The 17512-nt window shown below is 44.8% G+C and overlaps 1 protein-coding gene across 5 annotated transcripts; it reads right to left on the reverse strand.

The window, feature by feature from the left end:
• Positions 1 to 1704: 1704 nt before the first annotated feature.
• On the reverse strand, positions 1705 to 17067 carry LOC114603559 (uncharacterized). 5 transcript variants are annotated; one of them, XM_077932093.1, is made up of 10 exons: positions 16858 to 17067; positions 14077 to 14134; positions 10504 to 10578; positions 8254 to 8328; positions 6525 to 6602; positions 6344 to 6391; positions 5527 to 5568; positions 3639 to 3713; positions 2922 to 2967; positions 1705 to 2050 (listed from the first exon to the last, which is right to left on the reverse strand). In XM_077932093.1, exons 1-10 carry the CDS (start codon positions 16903 to 16905, stop codon positions 2026 to 2028), a joined length of 570 nt encoding a protein of 189 aa, XP_077788219.1. In that variant the 5' UTR covers positions 16906 to 17067; the 3' UTR covers positions 1705 to 2025. The 5 variants fall into 5 exon arrangements, with proteins under 5 accessions (XP_077788219.1, XP_077788218.1, XP_077788217.1 ...); XM_077932092.1 differs by lacking the exon at positions 16858 to 17067 and adding an exon at positions 16557 to 16730 and having other exon boundaries at positions 6525 to 6599; positions 8254 to 8325; XM_077932091.1 differs by lacking the exon at positions 16858 to 17067 and adding an exon at positions 16557 to 16704 and having other exon boundaries at positions 8254 to 8325.
• Positions 17068 to 17512: the final 445 nt, after the last annotated feature.

The raw sequence follows: 17512 nt of genomic DNA on the forward strand, positions 1-17512 counted from the left end.
AGACTTCCCGTCTTTTCCATATTTTGTTCTATGGGAACCTCTCGCATAAATTTGTCCATTTGTTTAATATTAAAGTACAGACAATTATATCATTCTCTTTTTGTACAAATTGTTTACAGAGGTTATTCAAAGGCTATTACAGAATTTAAATCACAACAAATATTCTCAAGATATTTCTTGAGAACTTCCAAATCCTTTCTCCTTTTCTTGTTCCCACCAGGGGGAGACAAAAAGGTGTCAAGTAACCAAAATATCCCATCTTCTCGCAAGGAATTATCACTATTCTTCAAGTGGTGCTTTCTCAAACAGCCTCAAGAGGGAGTGCTCCAGTCATGAGGGATGCATTTTCCTGCATCAAAAAACCCAAAAACCCACATAGTCAGTTGCTTTCTTTCTGCAGCTCCTTTGTTCACAGCGTTGGATGTTTAGAGTGCTGGATGAAGATGGAGGAGACCAAGGTTAAAATCCCCACTCAGGTATGAAACCCACTGGGTGATATTGGGCTAGTCGCTGTCTCTCAGCCTCATCTGCTTTACATAGTTGTTATGAGAATGATCTAGATGCCACCTTGAGCTCTGGGGAGGATAGAAATGCAGTAATAATGGAAGCGAATAAATAATAAAAGTGATTAAGAAAACAAACATAAGCAGCAGCAGCATATTTTATCATATGTGGTGGAACTGTAAAGTGATAACGGAATTCTGGGAAATTATATATAATGAACTGGAAAAAAAAATGTTTAAAATAACTTTTGTTAAAAAGCTAGAAGCCTTTTAGGTGCAGAGATACCGAAGGAACTAAAAAGACTGTTTATGTACGCTACAACAACCACAAGGATGATTCTTGCCCAGAGTTGGAAAGACGACAAGTTACCTACTAGGGTGGACTGGCAGATGAAATTATTGGACTATGCAGAGATGGCAAGATTAACTGGGAAAATCAGAAATCAGGAGAATTAAAATTTCAGCAAGGAATGGAACAAATTTATATTGCATTTGAAAGACCACTGTAAACACTTGAACTCTTTGGCAGGCTTTAAATAACTCTTGACAATGATACAGAGATTTTGGATATAATTGAGGATGGTAAATTAGATGGACTTATAATATACAGGGGTGTTTTATTTAAAAAAAAAGTTATTTAAAGAACCCACGGAGCGAAGGAGGGAAGTCTTGAGAAATCAGAAGAATCATATGCAAATTTTAATACTTGTAATGATATTATTGTGTGAATCATTTTGTAAAATCAAATAAAATCTATTTAAAATAAACAATATCACTCTCTCACTCTCTCTCCAAAGAACAAAAAAACAAAAAAAAGCAGCAGCAATGTAATGTTGGTCTTTACAAAGCCAGGAAATTGGGTCCTCACAAGTAAATGGAGCCAGTTGCAACACCATGAATATTTTGCTGACAGTTCATGGCACTGGGAGCAGCAATATCCCTCTGGCACGATGACTTCTCTTAGAACATGGCTGCATATAAGACGCCAGCGAAAGCATGAAATCCAATATAGCCAGCAAACGTAGAAAAAACAAGCCAAGCCAAAAATGTATTGCAAGTACAGAATTTGAGCCTTCTTGGCGCAGATGGAGGACCATAGGGTTTTTCTTGGCCTGGAGTGTCGACAGCCAGGCCCTCCGATCCAGGCAGCATCTCCCTCCCCGGCCTCAGGATGCACAAGGGAAAGAACAAAGAATTCACAAATGTTCTTGTTCTACAGCGAGGCTGGTTTAATGTAATGAAAACACGACTTTTGTTGCAGTTGTAACACGAGAAAAGGCAACGCTTCTTGTAGGCCAAGAAAAATGGACGGAGGTTGTGGGAGCAAATGGAGGACAAACCAGGATGTGTCAGGCAGAGGATGGATGGGTTTGGGGTGGGGGAGCTAAGGGAGTGCTCCCCTATTGGGGGATAACAGGTTACATTACGATCTGTCAAAGCAGATCTGTCAATCAAAGCAGCCCCACCCACCCCACCCTGCTCCTTCCAATCAGTGCAGTCCTCCAGAGGATAGGAGATGGCTTCAGGCTGGAGTCACGTCATAGTTCCTGTAAAGGAAGGAAACAGGGATCAGGGCAAGGAATATGAGAATACACGTTAGGCTCCTCGGGGTGATCTATTTACTGAGCATTCATCCTGATTCTCTTGCACAAAGCATACACAGAGGTTCAGGCACTTTCAAGCAGCCATTTCATTGAACATGCCTCCTGATTTGTTTACAGGGAGATGAGATGGCATTGGCTATTTAACGAGCTTTTGCTCTGATCTGTGTGCAGCAATGTTAGATAATGTTGCACCCAGTGGTTATGGGTGTCCATTGGGGAGCAGAAATCAGGGCCAAGCCAACTCATTCTAGAATCAATGGAGACCGAGGGCTTGCCTTTGCTGCAAAATCCATGCACAATCTAGATCGATTGTGGATTTCTTTGCGCTTCTTGAGAAACTGCTTTCATTCTGAAAATAAAAGCTTGTTGCAGACTGATTTTTCACTTCCTGATCATTTAAAAAAACAGATGCAGATGGTTCCAGCAACGGGGAGATGGGTGTCTCCCCCCACCCCGACCAATTACAGCGTTGGTGGACCAGTGAACAAGATGACAATCACCAGTTTCTTCTTTTTTCACCTGGGGTATGGGCAGGGAGAAAAGGCTTGGATAACCTAATGAAGGGGAGAGTTTTCAAATGCATATCAAGTAGCCCCAACCACCCTTGTACATCTAGAATCAATCTAGATAAATATAAGATTAGTGTGCAGGCAGCCCCAAAGTTCCAGTATGCATTTTGATCCCTCCCACAAATAGTGACACCTTAATTACAAATACGTAGGCTGCATTCATATTCCAGCATTTGGACTTTCACAAGATGGAATTAATTAGAGATAAGGAAACAGGAATGGGTGGGTGGGAAGGTGTCGCTCACCTTGTCCGCTTCTTCCCTCTGCATCGAGATTTTCCATGTTTCCCACCTGGAAGCGGAGAGAGAACAAACTGTTTTCTGAACTCTTCCTCCTAGAGTTAAGGCCCATTTTCTGAACCCAGCCCTTCAGCCTCCCCTCTCTAGCCCCCTCCTAAGATCTACCAGATCCTGCTGCCAGATACAAAAGGCATACTATTAGCATGCGGGTGGGCAGGGCTGGAGGAAGCACAGTGCCTCTAAGCAGCTGTTGAGTGCAGGATTTGCTTTGAGTTTTGCAGATCCCAGTTAAAAGTCATGCACTTATTACTTAGGGCTTGTCTACACTTTGACTTCCCCCGCCATTTCCCCTTGGGAAACCTGCTCTTTACTGCTTAATCGAAGCAAACGTCAGCCAGGTTTTCCGTGGATTGCTATTTGCTCCGATTCAGTGGTAAAGAGCAGGTTTTCCCAGGGAAGGCAGCAGGGCGAACAGAAAACCACTTGGACCTGTGTCTAGAAAGAATGGGACATGTGGAAAACTGCATGGTCTTGTGCTTTTTAGGCTTGGGACAAGCAAAGTGTGGATGAGCCCTTAATAAAGTCTCAGATGAGGAGAGGAGAGGGGCGATTATGTGAATATCCAGGCACAATTATTCTTCTTCTACTTCTCCACTCTTTTGCCACCCACATTTAGGGAGAGAACTCAAAGCAGCTCCACTCATCCCAGTTGCTCATACTTACAGGTGAGAATGAGAATGCCAAGGATGAAGAGGATGGCAGCAGCTATCAAGCCCCCTTTGCGCAGGGAATAGTAATCTGCAAGGGTATGAAGAAAAGCAGGCATTTAATGCAAACCTGAAGTATAGTGGTACCTCAGGTTAAGTACTTAATTCGTTCCAGAGTTCTGTACTTAACCTGAAACTGTTCTTAACCTGAAGCACCACTTTAGCTAATGGGGCCTCCTGCTCCCACCTCACCGCCAGAGCACGATTTCTGTTCTCACCCTGAAGCAACGTTCTTAACCTGAAGCACTATTTCTGGGTTAGCGGAGTCTGTAACCTGAAGCGTATGTAACCTGAAGAGTATGTAACCCGAGGCACCACTGTACACACTAAAGCTGTGTACAAATTAGCAGCTCAAAATACAGCAAGCTTGTTCTTTTTCTCAATTAGGATCAAAGCTGGTGGGGAGCAGGAAGGAACCAAAATATAGTACAACAGCAGTGCTTCCCCCCCCCCCTAGAAAAAGAAGTGCCGGAACTCACCATGAAACCCTCCCTAGTTCTACTGTGTTCCTGTGAGTTCCCCCTGAAAAAGCCACGTGCAACAGTGTACACACTCCTGTTTAATCTGCAGCCAGCACACCTCTTATTCTTTTGGGAAATGATGTACACACAATGTAAGCCAAAGTAGCAGTTGGAGTGCACTGGGTGTAAACAGGAATGGGTACATCGCCATTCCTTCACTCTGTTTCCAGAGTTGGGAGATGAGTGTTGTTTCTTTAAGTAGCCAAAACTGCTCTAGCCACAAACAAGAAGATCAAGGAGGTTTGGGAGAACCCCCAAGGTTTCCATAAATACAAAAAGAATGTAGGGGTGAGCAAACCCTAAACAGGCCAGTGAAATCTGAGCATGCTCAGTGACCAGGGAATGTTGGCTACAGCTATGTGAAAACTATTCTTCTAAGGAAATTTCAAAGCACATTCTTTCCCTCAAAGAATTCTGGGCACCATAATTTATCTCTCACAGTGTTGCAGTTCCCAGCAACTCTTGACAAACTGGTACCCAGAATTATCTGAGGCGCGGAAATGTACTCAAATGTGTTTCAAAGGTGTACTGTGTACACAACCAGATAATGGAATTTAAGAGAGCTCAAAAGAGAGAAGCACTTCTTCCTATGGTGTACACCCCTATTTCTTTTGTCCCACTGTCTCCTCTGTTCAGATGAGTTGTGCAAGTTTTCCAAAGGTGCGAAGGTCTGCATTACCTCTTAATGGATGACAATAGTGAGATGAGTAAACATCTCAGGAGAAACCAACTTTCACTGAAAGCCCCTTTTAAGTATCTGAAAAAGTATCTATTGTTATGAGTTTGAGGAGGAGGAAGTAGGCTGTCTGCGAGATCCTTCTAACCCCTGGATTCAGCAAGTGTTAAAATATAAGCCAGGCTGGCTTCCTGTGCTGGGGTGATCACCTGGGTGATGGGCCATTAAGAGAACAAAAGAAGGGGGCTCTTTGCGAGAAGACAAATGGGTGATATCAGAGATAGTTAGAAAGACAAAGCCTGAGTCTGGAGTTGAGTTTGCAGTGATGTAACCTAGAAGTAAAGCAACAAACTGGAGGGAGGATCAGAGGGAAATGTTTCATTTCTGTTTAAATCGAAGGCTGTGGCTATGGGAGAAACAAGACTCTTCTGGGCTATTAATGCTGTGAACCCTTCCAGTGTAGGCTCAGGTTGTATACATGTGTAAGCAAACCATATATGATAAAGACACCACAGTTTCTGCTGTGCCTCATTCCCAAAAGGAAACACAAGGCCTGGATTAGCACCTGGAACCCCTAGAATCCCCACCGCTCGGAGATGGGGGTGGCATGCAACACAATGGTCTGTTTCCAGCTTGTTGAGACTCACCATAATGGAAAACATTCTCTTGGTAATCTACCTTCCAAACATCTGTTAAAAAAGAAGGAATGTGAGATAGTTGAGAAATAAGCCTGGCTTGCCATTATGGGGAAGGAGAGGTCATGTCTGCTCCTCCTGCTACAGCAGAGGTGGGGAAACTCAGACCTACAGGCTAAATGTGCTCCTCCAAGCCCCTCAATCTGGCCCTCTCCTAGGCCACACCCCACCCCGCCCCTGCTCTGCACCCTGCATAAGTACTTTGTCTGCTTCAGATGTGTCCTTGAAATGTGATAATGCCTCTTGCTTGCCTGGCGGAAGGATGGAGAAAAGTGTTTGCAGTGCATGAGGAAATCTCTAGCTTTTGTGTGGCTGGGCTATAGCCTTCTGTACGGAAGTGAGAGTCACACCCGTGACTGCCCACTTTTGCTTCTGGCCCCACCCACTTTTAACTCCAGCCCTGCCCACCGCTGGCCTGCAGTTCCTTGAAGGCATTGGTTTCGTCTTGGCAAAATCCCTGATATTTGCAGAAGTTTGTGTACTTAAAAATTATATTCCTGTAATATGGGGATTAATGGCAGGAGAGCAGAATGAGGGGACTGCTCAAGCAGCAAATACTGGCAAAGGGCACCTTCCTGAACCACTGGCCATAGCCTTTGGTTGGGGCAGGAACTGTGTGTGCCACATAGCCTGTCCTGCGCCCTCATAATTATCCTGCTGCCCTCACTTAAAGGACACTATTCTGTTGTTGGTGTTGAATTAAGGTTCATCTTCCAGTCCCTCAACTTCTGTACGCGGAACATGGATTTGTCTTTTGCCTTCTACATACCTGTTCTCCTCCTCTGGTCTACAGATGGCTGTTGAGCTTGGGTAACTTCTGGAAAAGAAAACGCAGAAGGAGACAGGTGAGCTGGTTCCATTCTTTTGGATGTGGCAAAGCAAACTCTTTCTGATTGTTCCCTCTCTCTGCCCACCTCCCCTCATGGGTGGTCCATGGTTCTTATGCTCACCTGCAGCACTGGTGAAGCTCACACTGCTAGGGGCGATGCCTTTAGTTGTCTCCATTTCAGCTACAGATGTCTCTTCTACTGCATATTAAGAGAAGAGTGTTACATTGGAGCTAGGATGAAATCCCCTTGTAGATCATTTCAGTCTCCTGGCCCTACAACTTTCCTGCCAGTTCTGATGTTGCTAGCTTCCTCATGAGACCAGTCTGGCAATGGCTCGCTGGGGGTGGGTCATGAAGAACCAAAAGGCTGATAATGGCCTGGTTTGTTTGATAATGGTGAGACATTGGCAAAACATAAGACCCTTTGCCCAGCAGCTTTTTGGGGTCACCCAAAAAATGGTCACCCTACCCCAAAAGCTATTGGGAAGAATGTCTTATGCCTTATTCGACGGGCTTGAGGAACTGAGGTTGCCAGGGGCAACTGTTGGGAGAATTCTGCCCCATCCATGGAGAATTGTCAAGTTGGAAGGGACCCAAAGGGCCATCTAGCTCAACCCCTTGCAGTGCAGGAATCTTTTTGCCCAACGTGCTCAAACCCATGACCCTGAGATTAAGAGTCTCGTGCTCTACCGACTGAAATATCCCCCCTCTGCTCAGGACAAGGGTGGAGAATTTGGGTAGGCAATTTTCACTATTACGTCATGATTTACAACTCACACACAGGCTGTGGGAATGGTGAGCCTGAACCCACCTGACCAGTTGTTGGACGACAACAACAACAACAACAAAAAAATAATAATAATAATAATAATAATAATAATAATAATAATAATAATTTATTTATACCCTGCCCATCTGGCTGGGTTTCCCCAGCCACTCTGGGCGGCTTCCAACAGAACACTAAAATACAACAACCTATTAAACATTAAAAGCTTCCCTAAACAGGGCTGCCTTCAGATGTTTTCTAAAAGTCTGGTAGTTGTTGTTCTCTTTGACATCTGGTGGGAGGGTGTTCCACAGGGCGGGTGCCACTACCGAGAAGGCCCTCTGCCTGGTTCCCTGTAACTTGGCTTCTCACAGCGAGGGAACTGCCAGAAGGCCCTCGGCACTGGACCTCGGTGTCTGGGCAGAATGATGGAGGTGGAGACGCTTCTTCAGGTATACTGGACCAAGGCCGTTTAGGGCCCCAAACACAGGCCATGCTGGCTGGGGCTGGTGAGAGTTGAAGTCCTGCAACATCTGTAGGATGACCACAAGTTCCCCACCCCGGTTGCAACACACAAGCATAAATGTTATCTAAGGATTTTCCCTTCCTGGAATGCTTCCAGGCAAGTGGTTTCTTGAGCATTCATCCTGATTTTGCTACCGGGAGATTAGACGGTGTTGGGTATTAACATTCATTCTGATTTGTTTTCAGGGAGGTTTTGTGAGCTTGTTTTGTGAGCACCACAGCACAACTAATAAATTGGAATGGTGTGTGGATGGTCCAGTATAAATCTACCACTATTGCAATTTTTTTTGCAACAGTGGTATGCTGCAGAACACAACCACAAAAAAGAAAAACCCGCTCCAGTCTAGAGGAGCCCTATGTATTTCCGTGTGTGTGTGTGTGTGTGTGTGTGTGTGTGTGTGTGTGTAGTCATCCTTCATGCCAATAGGGGGGAATTAAACATCCTTTTAAATTTGACAATATTTGCAGTTAGACGTTCTGGTCTTGTCTTATTTATCTTGCACAAATATCCATGGAATTATGGAAGGATTCCAACCCAAAGATGTTCTCAGCCACATACCTCCTAGTGATGCATTCTCTCGTTGCTGGAAATTCTGAGGGCTTGCCGTCATACTTTCAGCCTCTGGCTCCTCTGCTATAGAAGACCAGGATATAGAGAAGAAATGTTGGGTTAGAAAGATCTGCAAGTCCTCTTCCTCGAGTGCTACACTGCTACTACAGATTGCAGCTGGCCAGATGTCAACATGGAGGGCAGAACTCCTGTGTCTTTATAAAAACAAATTGAAGCTGGTGGTTTTTACACACATCCCATTTATGCCTCTGGCCAAACAAGTTCTGCAGACTTTCATAGTGTTTCAAGAACCTTCCAAAAACCGCGGGCCATTTTTCAGGTTCTCCTGGTGTCTTCTTTTCCAAATCTTAAGTTCAGTTCTCCCACATTTCCACATCACCTTGCAATTTGTTTTCTGCATGAATCCCAGGCGTCGGCTATGGGAGAAGAAATATCTTCTTGTGGTGTTAATGCGGTGAGCTCCTCCATCATAGGCTTAGGTTGTCAATATGTGTAAATAAACCATGTCTTCTAAAGACTGTCCCTCATTTTAAGGAAACCAGTTGGGGTTGCGTGCAACAATATATATGTTGTTATAAATTAGGTATGTTTTGCAAGTTGCAAGTCCACAGTTAGAATCAACAAGCAGCCGTAACAAAGTTGACAAGCAACTGAAACAAAAATGTACCAAGGTATTTTCCCCTTGAAGTGCAAATCAGTTGTGAAACCAAGACTTGTAACATTCCAGATTTCACTTTCTTTACATGTAAACAAAACCCACAAAGCTTTAGGAGGACGGGGAAGCATTGTAAATTGCATTTGGTATATATGCAAGGTAATGAAATGATAAATGCAAGTATAAGTAATAAAATTAATTCTAGCCATAGATAATCAGAAAAATCCAAATAGTCAATCATTTCAATGCTTTGTAAAGCCATGGTATTTATTTGGGAACAGCAAGTTTTTCTTACTGTGCTCAGTAAAGGAGGTCAAGTTTCTTATTACTTGCCATCTCCCCACCCTTCCTGCCTTCGGCTCTAATATAAATGTTATGTACTGAGTTGAATAGGATCCAAATTGCAGCAGTCTGATTGGTCCTAGAAGAATAGGATCCAGAATGCAGCAGTCTGATTGGTCCGCAGGAGCCACCCAATCCAACTCCAGGTGGAAGTGAATCCGCAACCTGATTGGCCTACAGGAGAATCCCGGAATTAGCCAATCACGTGGGGCCCTTTATGTAAATAATGTATATAACGCAGACAGTTCGGGGAAACAACCACATTCCTCACTACTATGAACTGAATAAAGAGCATGAAATCCACACTCGACTCTGAGTATATTTCAATAAAGTATTAGCTTAACCCTTGAAACGAACACCTACACTTCCTCCTTATCTATTTATTCTTTTATATGATGTATGATGGTACTGTAATGACTGGTAATAAATGTAATAGAAGAAGAAGAAGAAGAAGAAGAAGAAGAAGAAGAAGAAGAAGAAGAAGAAGAAGAAGAAGACGGTCCTCCTCAGAAGACTATTTAGTTAAGAGTCTAAAATTACAACACTGCACCATTGTTGGTTGCATTTATTTTTATTTTTAATAAAATGAAAAGCAGCTTTGGGAGAGGGGAATTTAGAATAGAGAAGGAACATCGGGAGGGAGCCTTTAACCCTTGCCCTGCCTGCTATTTTTCTCTGTTCAAAGTCACACATACTACATTAGCTTTATTTCCCTCCCAGGGGCATGGGGTTCAAAACTGATACTGCTGACCTTTAACTAAGAAAGAACGTGAGTGCTTTTGAAGGGGCAGGCAGATGTTGGCAGCAAAGTGATTTGGTGTTTGTTTGTTTGGCTGCATTATGAATGCATCACCACGCCTTTTGGGAAGGTCCAGGTATGGCTAGTCATTTGCAGAACTGTAAAACTTACTTGTCCTATCCTATCAAACCTATCCATTCTTAAGGAAATCAGCCCTGAGTGCTCACTGGAAGGACAGATCCTGAAGCTGAGGCTCCAGTACTTTGGCCACCTCATGAGAAGAGAAGACTCCCTGGAAAAGACCCTGATGTTGGGAAAGATGGAGGGCACAAGGAGAAGGGGGCGACAGAGGACGAGATGGTTGGACAGTGTTCTCGAAGCTACCAACATGAGTCTGACCAAACTACGGGAGGCAGTGGAAGACAGGAGTCCGCAGCGTGCTCTGGTCCATGGGGTCACGAAGAGTCAGACATGACTAAATAACAAAACAAACAAAACTTACCTGTGGAAGGCAAAAAGGACTCAGTTGTGGCTCTGTTGCCATCTGCCTCCTGCCCCACAAGTGGGGATGAGGTACCTGGAACCAAAGCCACAAGCTCACATAAATATCCTTCTGAGCATGCAGAGATAGCCTGATGATGTGTCAGCATAGCTAGGGAATCTGGGGCCCCTCCAGATGTTGTTCAATTCCAACTCCCATCATCCACAGTCAGCATGGCCAAAGGTCAGGGATGATGGGAGTTGGAGTCCAACCAACTGGCTGACATCAGTTTAAGCAAAATCTAAAGTCTTAAGGGCCAAGGGCTGCGTTCAACAAAACAAAGACTGGTTTTCAGACTTAAAGTTGTTGATGATTGACCAAAAGGGAAATGCACAAATTTTTGTTTGAAAGTGCATGCTTCTCAGCAAAATCCAAACCCAAGATCCATTTCATTTGCTGGAATGAAAGCAAGAATGCAGTGGGTTGAAGTCCTTTCTGTGCATGAACAGCAAAATCTTTCTTTTGTACATGTTTATCCTAGGCTTTCTGCAAGAAGCTTGCAGAAGTGGTTCTCCCACCCCCTGCACTCCATTTTATCCTTGCAACAGCCCTGTGAGGTAGACTAAGTGACTGGCCCAATACCATCCAGCAGGCTTCTATGCTGAGATTTTTGTTCATGATACTTGGCTGGAGAACTGCGTTGCAAAATCAAGAGAAATGCGAATTTTGAAAGATGGCTGTGTTTTGGTTCCCATATTGTTTCAGAAAATATGAATCAGTTAAGTTTGCCTTTAATTGTAAACTGAATCCAGCTTCTCCCTGCTCTCTAGGCAGAAGCCAGCCATGGTCTGCATCCTCCAGGTGTTTTTCAGCAATGTTTTCAAGTCAGCCCATGCAATTGAACATGGCAAGGCATTACTACATCTCTCTGCTTTCCTCACCGCAAACACTTTGCAACGATAATAAATAAAGGCACTTGATTGGTTTCAAAATAGCATAAAGTAACATAAAGTAACAGCTACAAGATAAAACTTAAGAACTAAAACAGGGGTATCCAACATTTTTGGACTACAATCCCCATCAGCCAACATGGCCAGTGGTGGGCACTGATGGGAGATGTAGTCCCAAACTTCAGCAGGGGACCATATTGGTGTGCGAATATTGAGGAAAGGTAAAGGTACCCCTGCCCGAAGGCCAGTTGTGACCGACTCTAGGGTTGCGTACTCATCTCGTTCAAGAGGCCGGGAGCCGGCGCTGTCCGAAGACACTTCCGGGTCACGTGGCCAGCGTGACGAAGCTGCGTCTGGCGAGCCAGCACCAGCGCCGCACACGGAACGCCGTTACCTTCCCGCTGTAAAGTGGTCCGTATTTATCTACTTCCACTTAAGAATGCTTTCGAACTGCTAGCTTGACAGGAGCTGGGACCGAACGACGGGAGCTCACCCTGCCATGGGGATTCGAACCGCTAACTTACGATCGGCAAGTCCTAGGCACTGAGGTTTTCCCTACAGTGCCACCCGCGTCCCTTGAGGAAAGGTAGGAGAGGATATATGTGTTTAAATATTATCTCTCCTCGCTCACGCTTATGAGTAAGTAGCAGAGCACTTCCCTTGCACAGTGCTGGAAGCTAGCTGATGGATTTGTGAGAATCATTTGAGTTAAGCAATCTAGTCTGGCTTGTCCAGCCTGGATTGTTCCTGGTCAGTTTCCTCTTATGTTTCCCTCTGAAAATAATAATACAACAGTCTTCATTAAAGGTAACAGTAAAGTTTGCTTACATTCAGTTCACAGTAGTGTCCTGAAGGCAGGCTTCATCTTGTAGTTACATTTACAGTTGTAGAGAAAAGAAGCCTACCTTTCGGCTTACACCCTCTGAAAGGATGAGCCACGTGCTGCTGGCTAAGAGCCTGCGGATGATGGTAAAAGAGCAAAAAAAGCAGCAAAAGAGCAAAATGGCCAAAAGAGGAAGATGGCTGCGTGACTAGCCCTTTTATAGGGTCTGCTAGGGTCATACCCATCTATCTGGTCACACAGGTGTGACAGGAAGTCCTCCTGGCTGGAGCACCATTCTCCTGTGTGTCCACTCTGGGCAAACAGGAAATGTTGTATTTGACTGCTTCAGTGATGTTACACCCCACAATTGGCATTCCCTGAACTTTAATGATTTGTTCTCACACGTCATTTATTTAATAATAAATAAATTTTTATTTATACCCTGCCCTTCCCATTTCAGAAACCTGGGCTCAGGGCGGCTAAAAACAAATTAAAAACACTTAATTGATGCAACAAAAACAGCATAAAATACAGTATAAAACATGAATAACAATAAGTTCAGAATTCAAAATCAATTTAGGGGGGAAATCCATCCAATAAACATTAGATGATCATCAGGGCTAGCTGGCTAAATTAATCCTATTTGGGCCAGTGAGGAGACCAGGGAAGAATTAGCTGTGGGCTCCAGACCAGGTAATTTTAATAAAAAGGGGAGGGGGAGGGAAGATTAGCTTTTGTTCTCCCTCAATCTGGATTACAGAACTCGAAAACCACCAGGAGCACCGTCTGAGGAGGTCCTTCCAGAAGGATCAGTGCCTATTTCAAGGCCAAAACCTAGCTTGGAGCACCTTTATTGACACATTCAGATAATGGAAGCTAAGCTTAGAGGAAGTCACCGCTCTTGGCAGTTCCCTTAAGCAGCTTGTTGCAATTTGCAGCGACTGAAAGCGCCCAAGCAGCTGGAGGGTCTGTTGCTCTGCCTCCGCAGCACATGCAGGAAGGGATGACTGGGCTGAGAAACAGTCGCCATGGCATTTCTGGATTCTCGGAAATGCCGGCATATGTTTTGCCTTATTTGAGGATAATTATTTTTAATTGGCAGGGGAAAATATTTCACAACAGTATTTCTTCGCTACGTTTGCCCAAATGTCCCAGTCATTTGTCTCCAAAAGATAGGGGTGGCACTAATGTTGAAATCTGCTGGCTGATGGGCAAAGTGGGAAAGGATGGCTTCCATATTCTAGGAGGCCACTTGTGTCTCCAGACCAGGGTTAGGCAACAGGGTGCTCTGTAGGCAGTGGCGTAGCGTGGGTTGTCAGCACCCGGGGCAAGGCAAGTAATTTGCGCCCCCTAACGCTCACTCTGAGTGAGTGACCCAGGTAGGGGCAGAGAGCTGCGAGTGCGAGCACACACACCCCAGATGTTGCGCCCGGTGAGGCCGGCCCCCCCTGCACCCCCCATGCTACGCCACTGTCTGTAGGTGCTGTTAGACCTCACCTCCCATAAGCCCCAACCAATGTAGGCAATGGGCAGAAATGATGGATTTGCTAAACCATAACTCCAGATGACTTGTGCACTTCTGCTAGGGCAGCCTTCCCCAATCTGATGCCTTCCATATAATGTTGGACTACAGCTCCCTTCTTCTCTGGCCATACTAGTTGGGGATGGTGGGAACTGTAGTTCAAAACGCCTAGGTGCTAAGGTGGAAAGGCTGCAGCTCATAGAGAACTTTGGGGGTGTGAACTCACAACTGGTTAATGTCATGGAGGCAGGAGTTTGAATGCACACCTGGACTAACACACTGAAGAGGGAGAATCTTACCTTGAGCATCTACAGGACCTCTGAGGCTCACACAGACAAGCAGCAGAAAGACAAAGAGCTGGAAAAGACACAAATTCAGCCATCATGACCCTAGTTCAGATTGTGCCCCATAGCACCAACACTGAATGCTCTGAGTAGCAACTGCTTCTCCACTGTGTGAACCAAAACAGGACAGAGTCACAGCTGGAACTGATGCACAGATCCCCCAGCCAACAAAACGCTGAATCAATTACCCTTACAGAGGCCAAGGAAACCATACCAGTGTTTGAGAGGCATGTGTCTGGGCACGTGCGTTCATTGCTCTTGTGGTGAGGCTTGATTGATGGACTGTAGAAGATTCAATGATGCTACTACTACTACTACTATGCATTTAGCATTCCAATGAACCAGGATCTAATTCTATAAAAAGCACACAGCCTTCTCTAGATCTATTGCCATTTATTTTCATTATTTTCACTGTTGGCCATAGCTTCTTTAAGCCATAGAATCAGACTCAGGGTTCTGTCGTTTCCCCAGCTTCTGATCAACTCCCATGTTATTTTTCATACAACAGAGATAAATATAGCCACCAACCGGGGGGGGGGGGGAATGATACAACCCTGAGCGTTGCAGTGGCTTAACAGGCAACTTACGCTGTGTATTCTCTATACCTATAAAATGCCTTTGGAAGACGTACTTTCCTTCAAAGAGTTCTGGGCACGGTAGTTTACCGTAGTCACAGAGTTGCAACTCCCAGCACCCCTTAGCAAACTACAGTGGCCAGAATTCTTTGAGGGAAAGAAGGTGCTTCAAACAGGCTTTAAAGGGAGAGTGTGTACACATTCATAATTTCACATTAGAATTGTCCCCACTAACTTTCAGGCAGCAAGTTAGAACTGTTTTATTTCAGGAGGTTTTTGCACTATGAGTGTTGTTCTGATGCTTGCTCCTCCAACGTTTCTAAACTACGTTTTGAAGTTTGTAGATCTTACATTTTTATTCTGTATAACCTGCTTTGAGACCCAGATGAAGTGAAAAGCAGAGTATATATGTTTCTTTAAACAAATAAATGCCATCTTGTGCATGTTTAAAACTGATTTTTTGTTATTTCTTTCCTCTGCTAATTTATACAGCACTTTATATTTCAAAGATACAGTGGTACCTCGGGTTACATACGTTTCAGGTTACATACGCTTCAGGTTACAGACTCTGCTAACCCAGAAATAGTGCTTCAGGTTAAGAACTTTGCTTCAGGATGAGAACAGAAATTGTGCTCTGGCGGCGCGGCGACAGCAGGAGGCCCCATTAGCTAAAGTGGTGCTTCAGGTTAAGAACAGTTTCAGGTTAAGAATGGACCTCCATTAAATACTTAACCTGAGGTACCACTGTAATCGCTAAGCGGTTCACAACAGCCCACAAATATAAAAGTCCATTACAAAAGAAACAGTTTTTTAAAAAAAATAAAAAAACCTCACATTTTAGACCAGCACTGATAACAAGTAGATACATCAATATAAACTTTAGCAACTTTAGCAATATAAACTTTAACATATGGGACTATGATAACAACAATTTAGATCTCCCAGTAAAACGGCCACAGAGTATAGGGGAAATGTATTCTCCTGTAACAGCATAAACAAATTCAATTACCGGTACCTCTCCCTCCTGCCCAAGTTTTAAGATTTCACTGCAGCAGCACCAAATACAAATGAAATGTCCTGCCCCACAGCACACGTCCACTATTTTGAAAATAATTGATAAAAAGGCCTCAGGGAATAAAGCAACAATACAAGCACCACACCCAGAGAGAGAAAGAACCCTACATGTTGTCCGCCACTGTTTTAGATTCAGAAGCTCTGCTGAGGTTTTGAGGCCTCTCAACATCCCGTCTGTGGAGCTGGAAATATACAGGCATTTCCCCTCCAACTGCCGAAGACCTTGTGGCTTGTGCTCACACTGCTCCAAAGGATGTGAGAGCCATGATGCAGCCGTCTGAGGAGGCAGCTTTGAGCTGTCAGCCCGCCAACGTCCTACAAAGGAGCCTATTGGGAGTTTACCAAAAACCTAGTGGGGGGGGGGCTCTCACTCCATCTGCATCCCAAGCCTGGCTTGGGGTGTTTATTTTTGAAGCCTCTCCTCCTGGATCCTTTCCAATCCACTGTAGTCCCAACATCACCAAAACGGACAACCTTCCCCATGCTTTCAGCTTTGTCTCGGGGAAACCTAATTCTTTTTGTTTGTTTGTTTCTCTCCCGCAGTCACACACGCACACATGCCAAAACTCCAAAAGTCTGATGCTTTCCGGCCGGTCTCAGACTTCTGCTTCTGAAAACCACGGCTTTGAAAGCTGGACATCCCTGGCCACACAGGCAGGCAGCTTGCTAACTATATAAGGCAAAGTCCGTAGAGCAAAGAAGTTTTCTGTAAAAAATAAACCCTTCCAAACAAGGATGGAGTGAAAAAGGCAAGCTGGTGAAAACTAGGAAAAAGTGTCTGCTTGCCTGTCCGGATTCTGGACTATAAATCCCAAGACTTTCGCTGACCGCTGAGACCATCTCCCTTCCTCCCGACTCTGGGGCTTTGTTTTTTTTTGCCATGTGGCTTTCATTTCCCCTGAGCCAGAGGGTCTGGTTCTTCTGGCAACTCCAACACCCCAAAGGGTTAATCCCTGGTAGGAATTTTTTTCTGGCCGGCAAATTGTTCCAGAGACAGGATGCAGGGGGAGAAAAGGTTCTTATGACAAAAAAAAAGGGGAGAGCTGGGTGGTCTATGCTGGAGAGTTGGAGGGGGGGAATCACTCACCTTCATGGCGGATGCTACAGTCCACCAGGCGTTCTGTTTGCCGGGCATCTGCAAGCGAGCGAAAGGCCCCAATAGTCATTTCCTCCTCTTGCCACTTCCTGGCCCTGGGGAGCGGTGTGAGTCATGGGCACGTGTTCCTACATTTCTGAGTGTGTGGGTATATATACGTCGAGTCCATCGGCGTGTGTGTGTGTTTCAAACTTTGATGGCGTACTCCCTTAGAAGTAACAGGCTCCTCTGTAAAATGACGACACGGTAACCGAACCCAGAGCAGCAAATGAGGAACGAAAGAAACCACAACCCAGACTTTTATTTTTTTGTTCTGCACGGCTAGGAGAGCGGTGAGACAAAGGCCGTGGCTCCTTCACGGACATTAATTCACATAATTTGCCCAGAATATTGTGCCAACTTGGAGGGGCAGAACGTTTCAAAGAGGAACTTGAGAACACTGAGAACAGTTAGCCTGGCAGAGAAATTCTTAGGTTCTCTTTTTTGAAATGGGCGTTGGACACTTGCGGCAGGAAAAGTATAGAAAAACTAACAAAGGTCCCAGGTTTGGTCCCTGGCAACTTCTGGCACAGCTGGGACAGGAGAGGCCCATGGCTGAAATCCTCTGTCAGTCAATGAAAGCAATACCAAGCAAGTTATGTATTGC

Source organism: Podarcis muralis, chromosome 7 (genome assembly GCF_964188315.1).
Source record: "Podarcis muralis chromosome 7, rPodMur119.hap1.1, whole genome shotgun sequence".
NCBI classification, from domain to species: Eukaryota; Metazoa; Chordata; class Lepidosauria; order Squamata; family Lacertidae; genus Podarcis; species Podarcis muralis.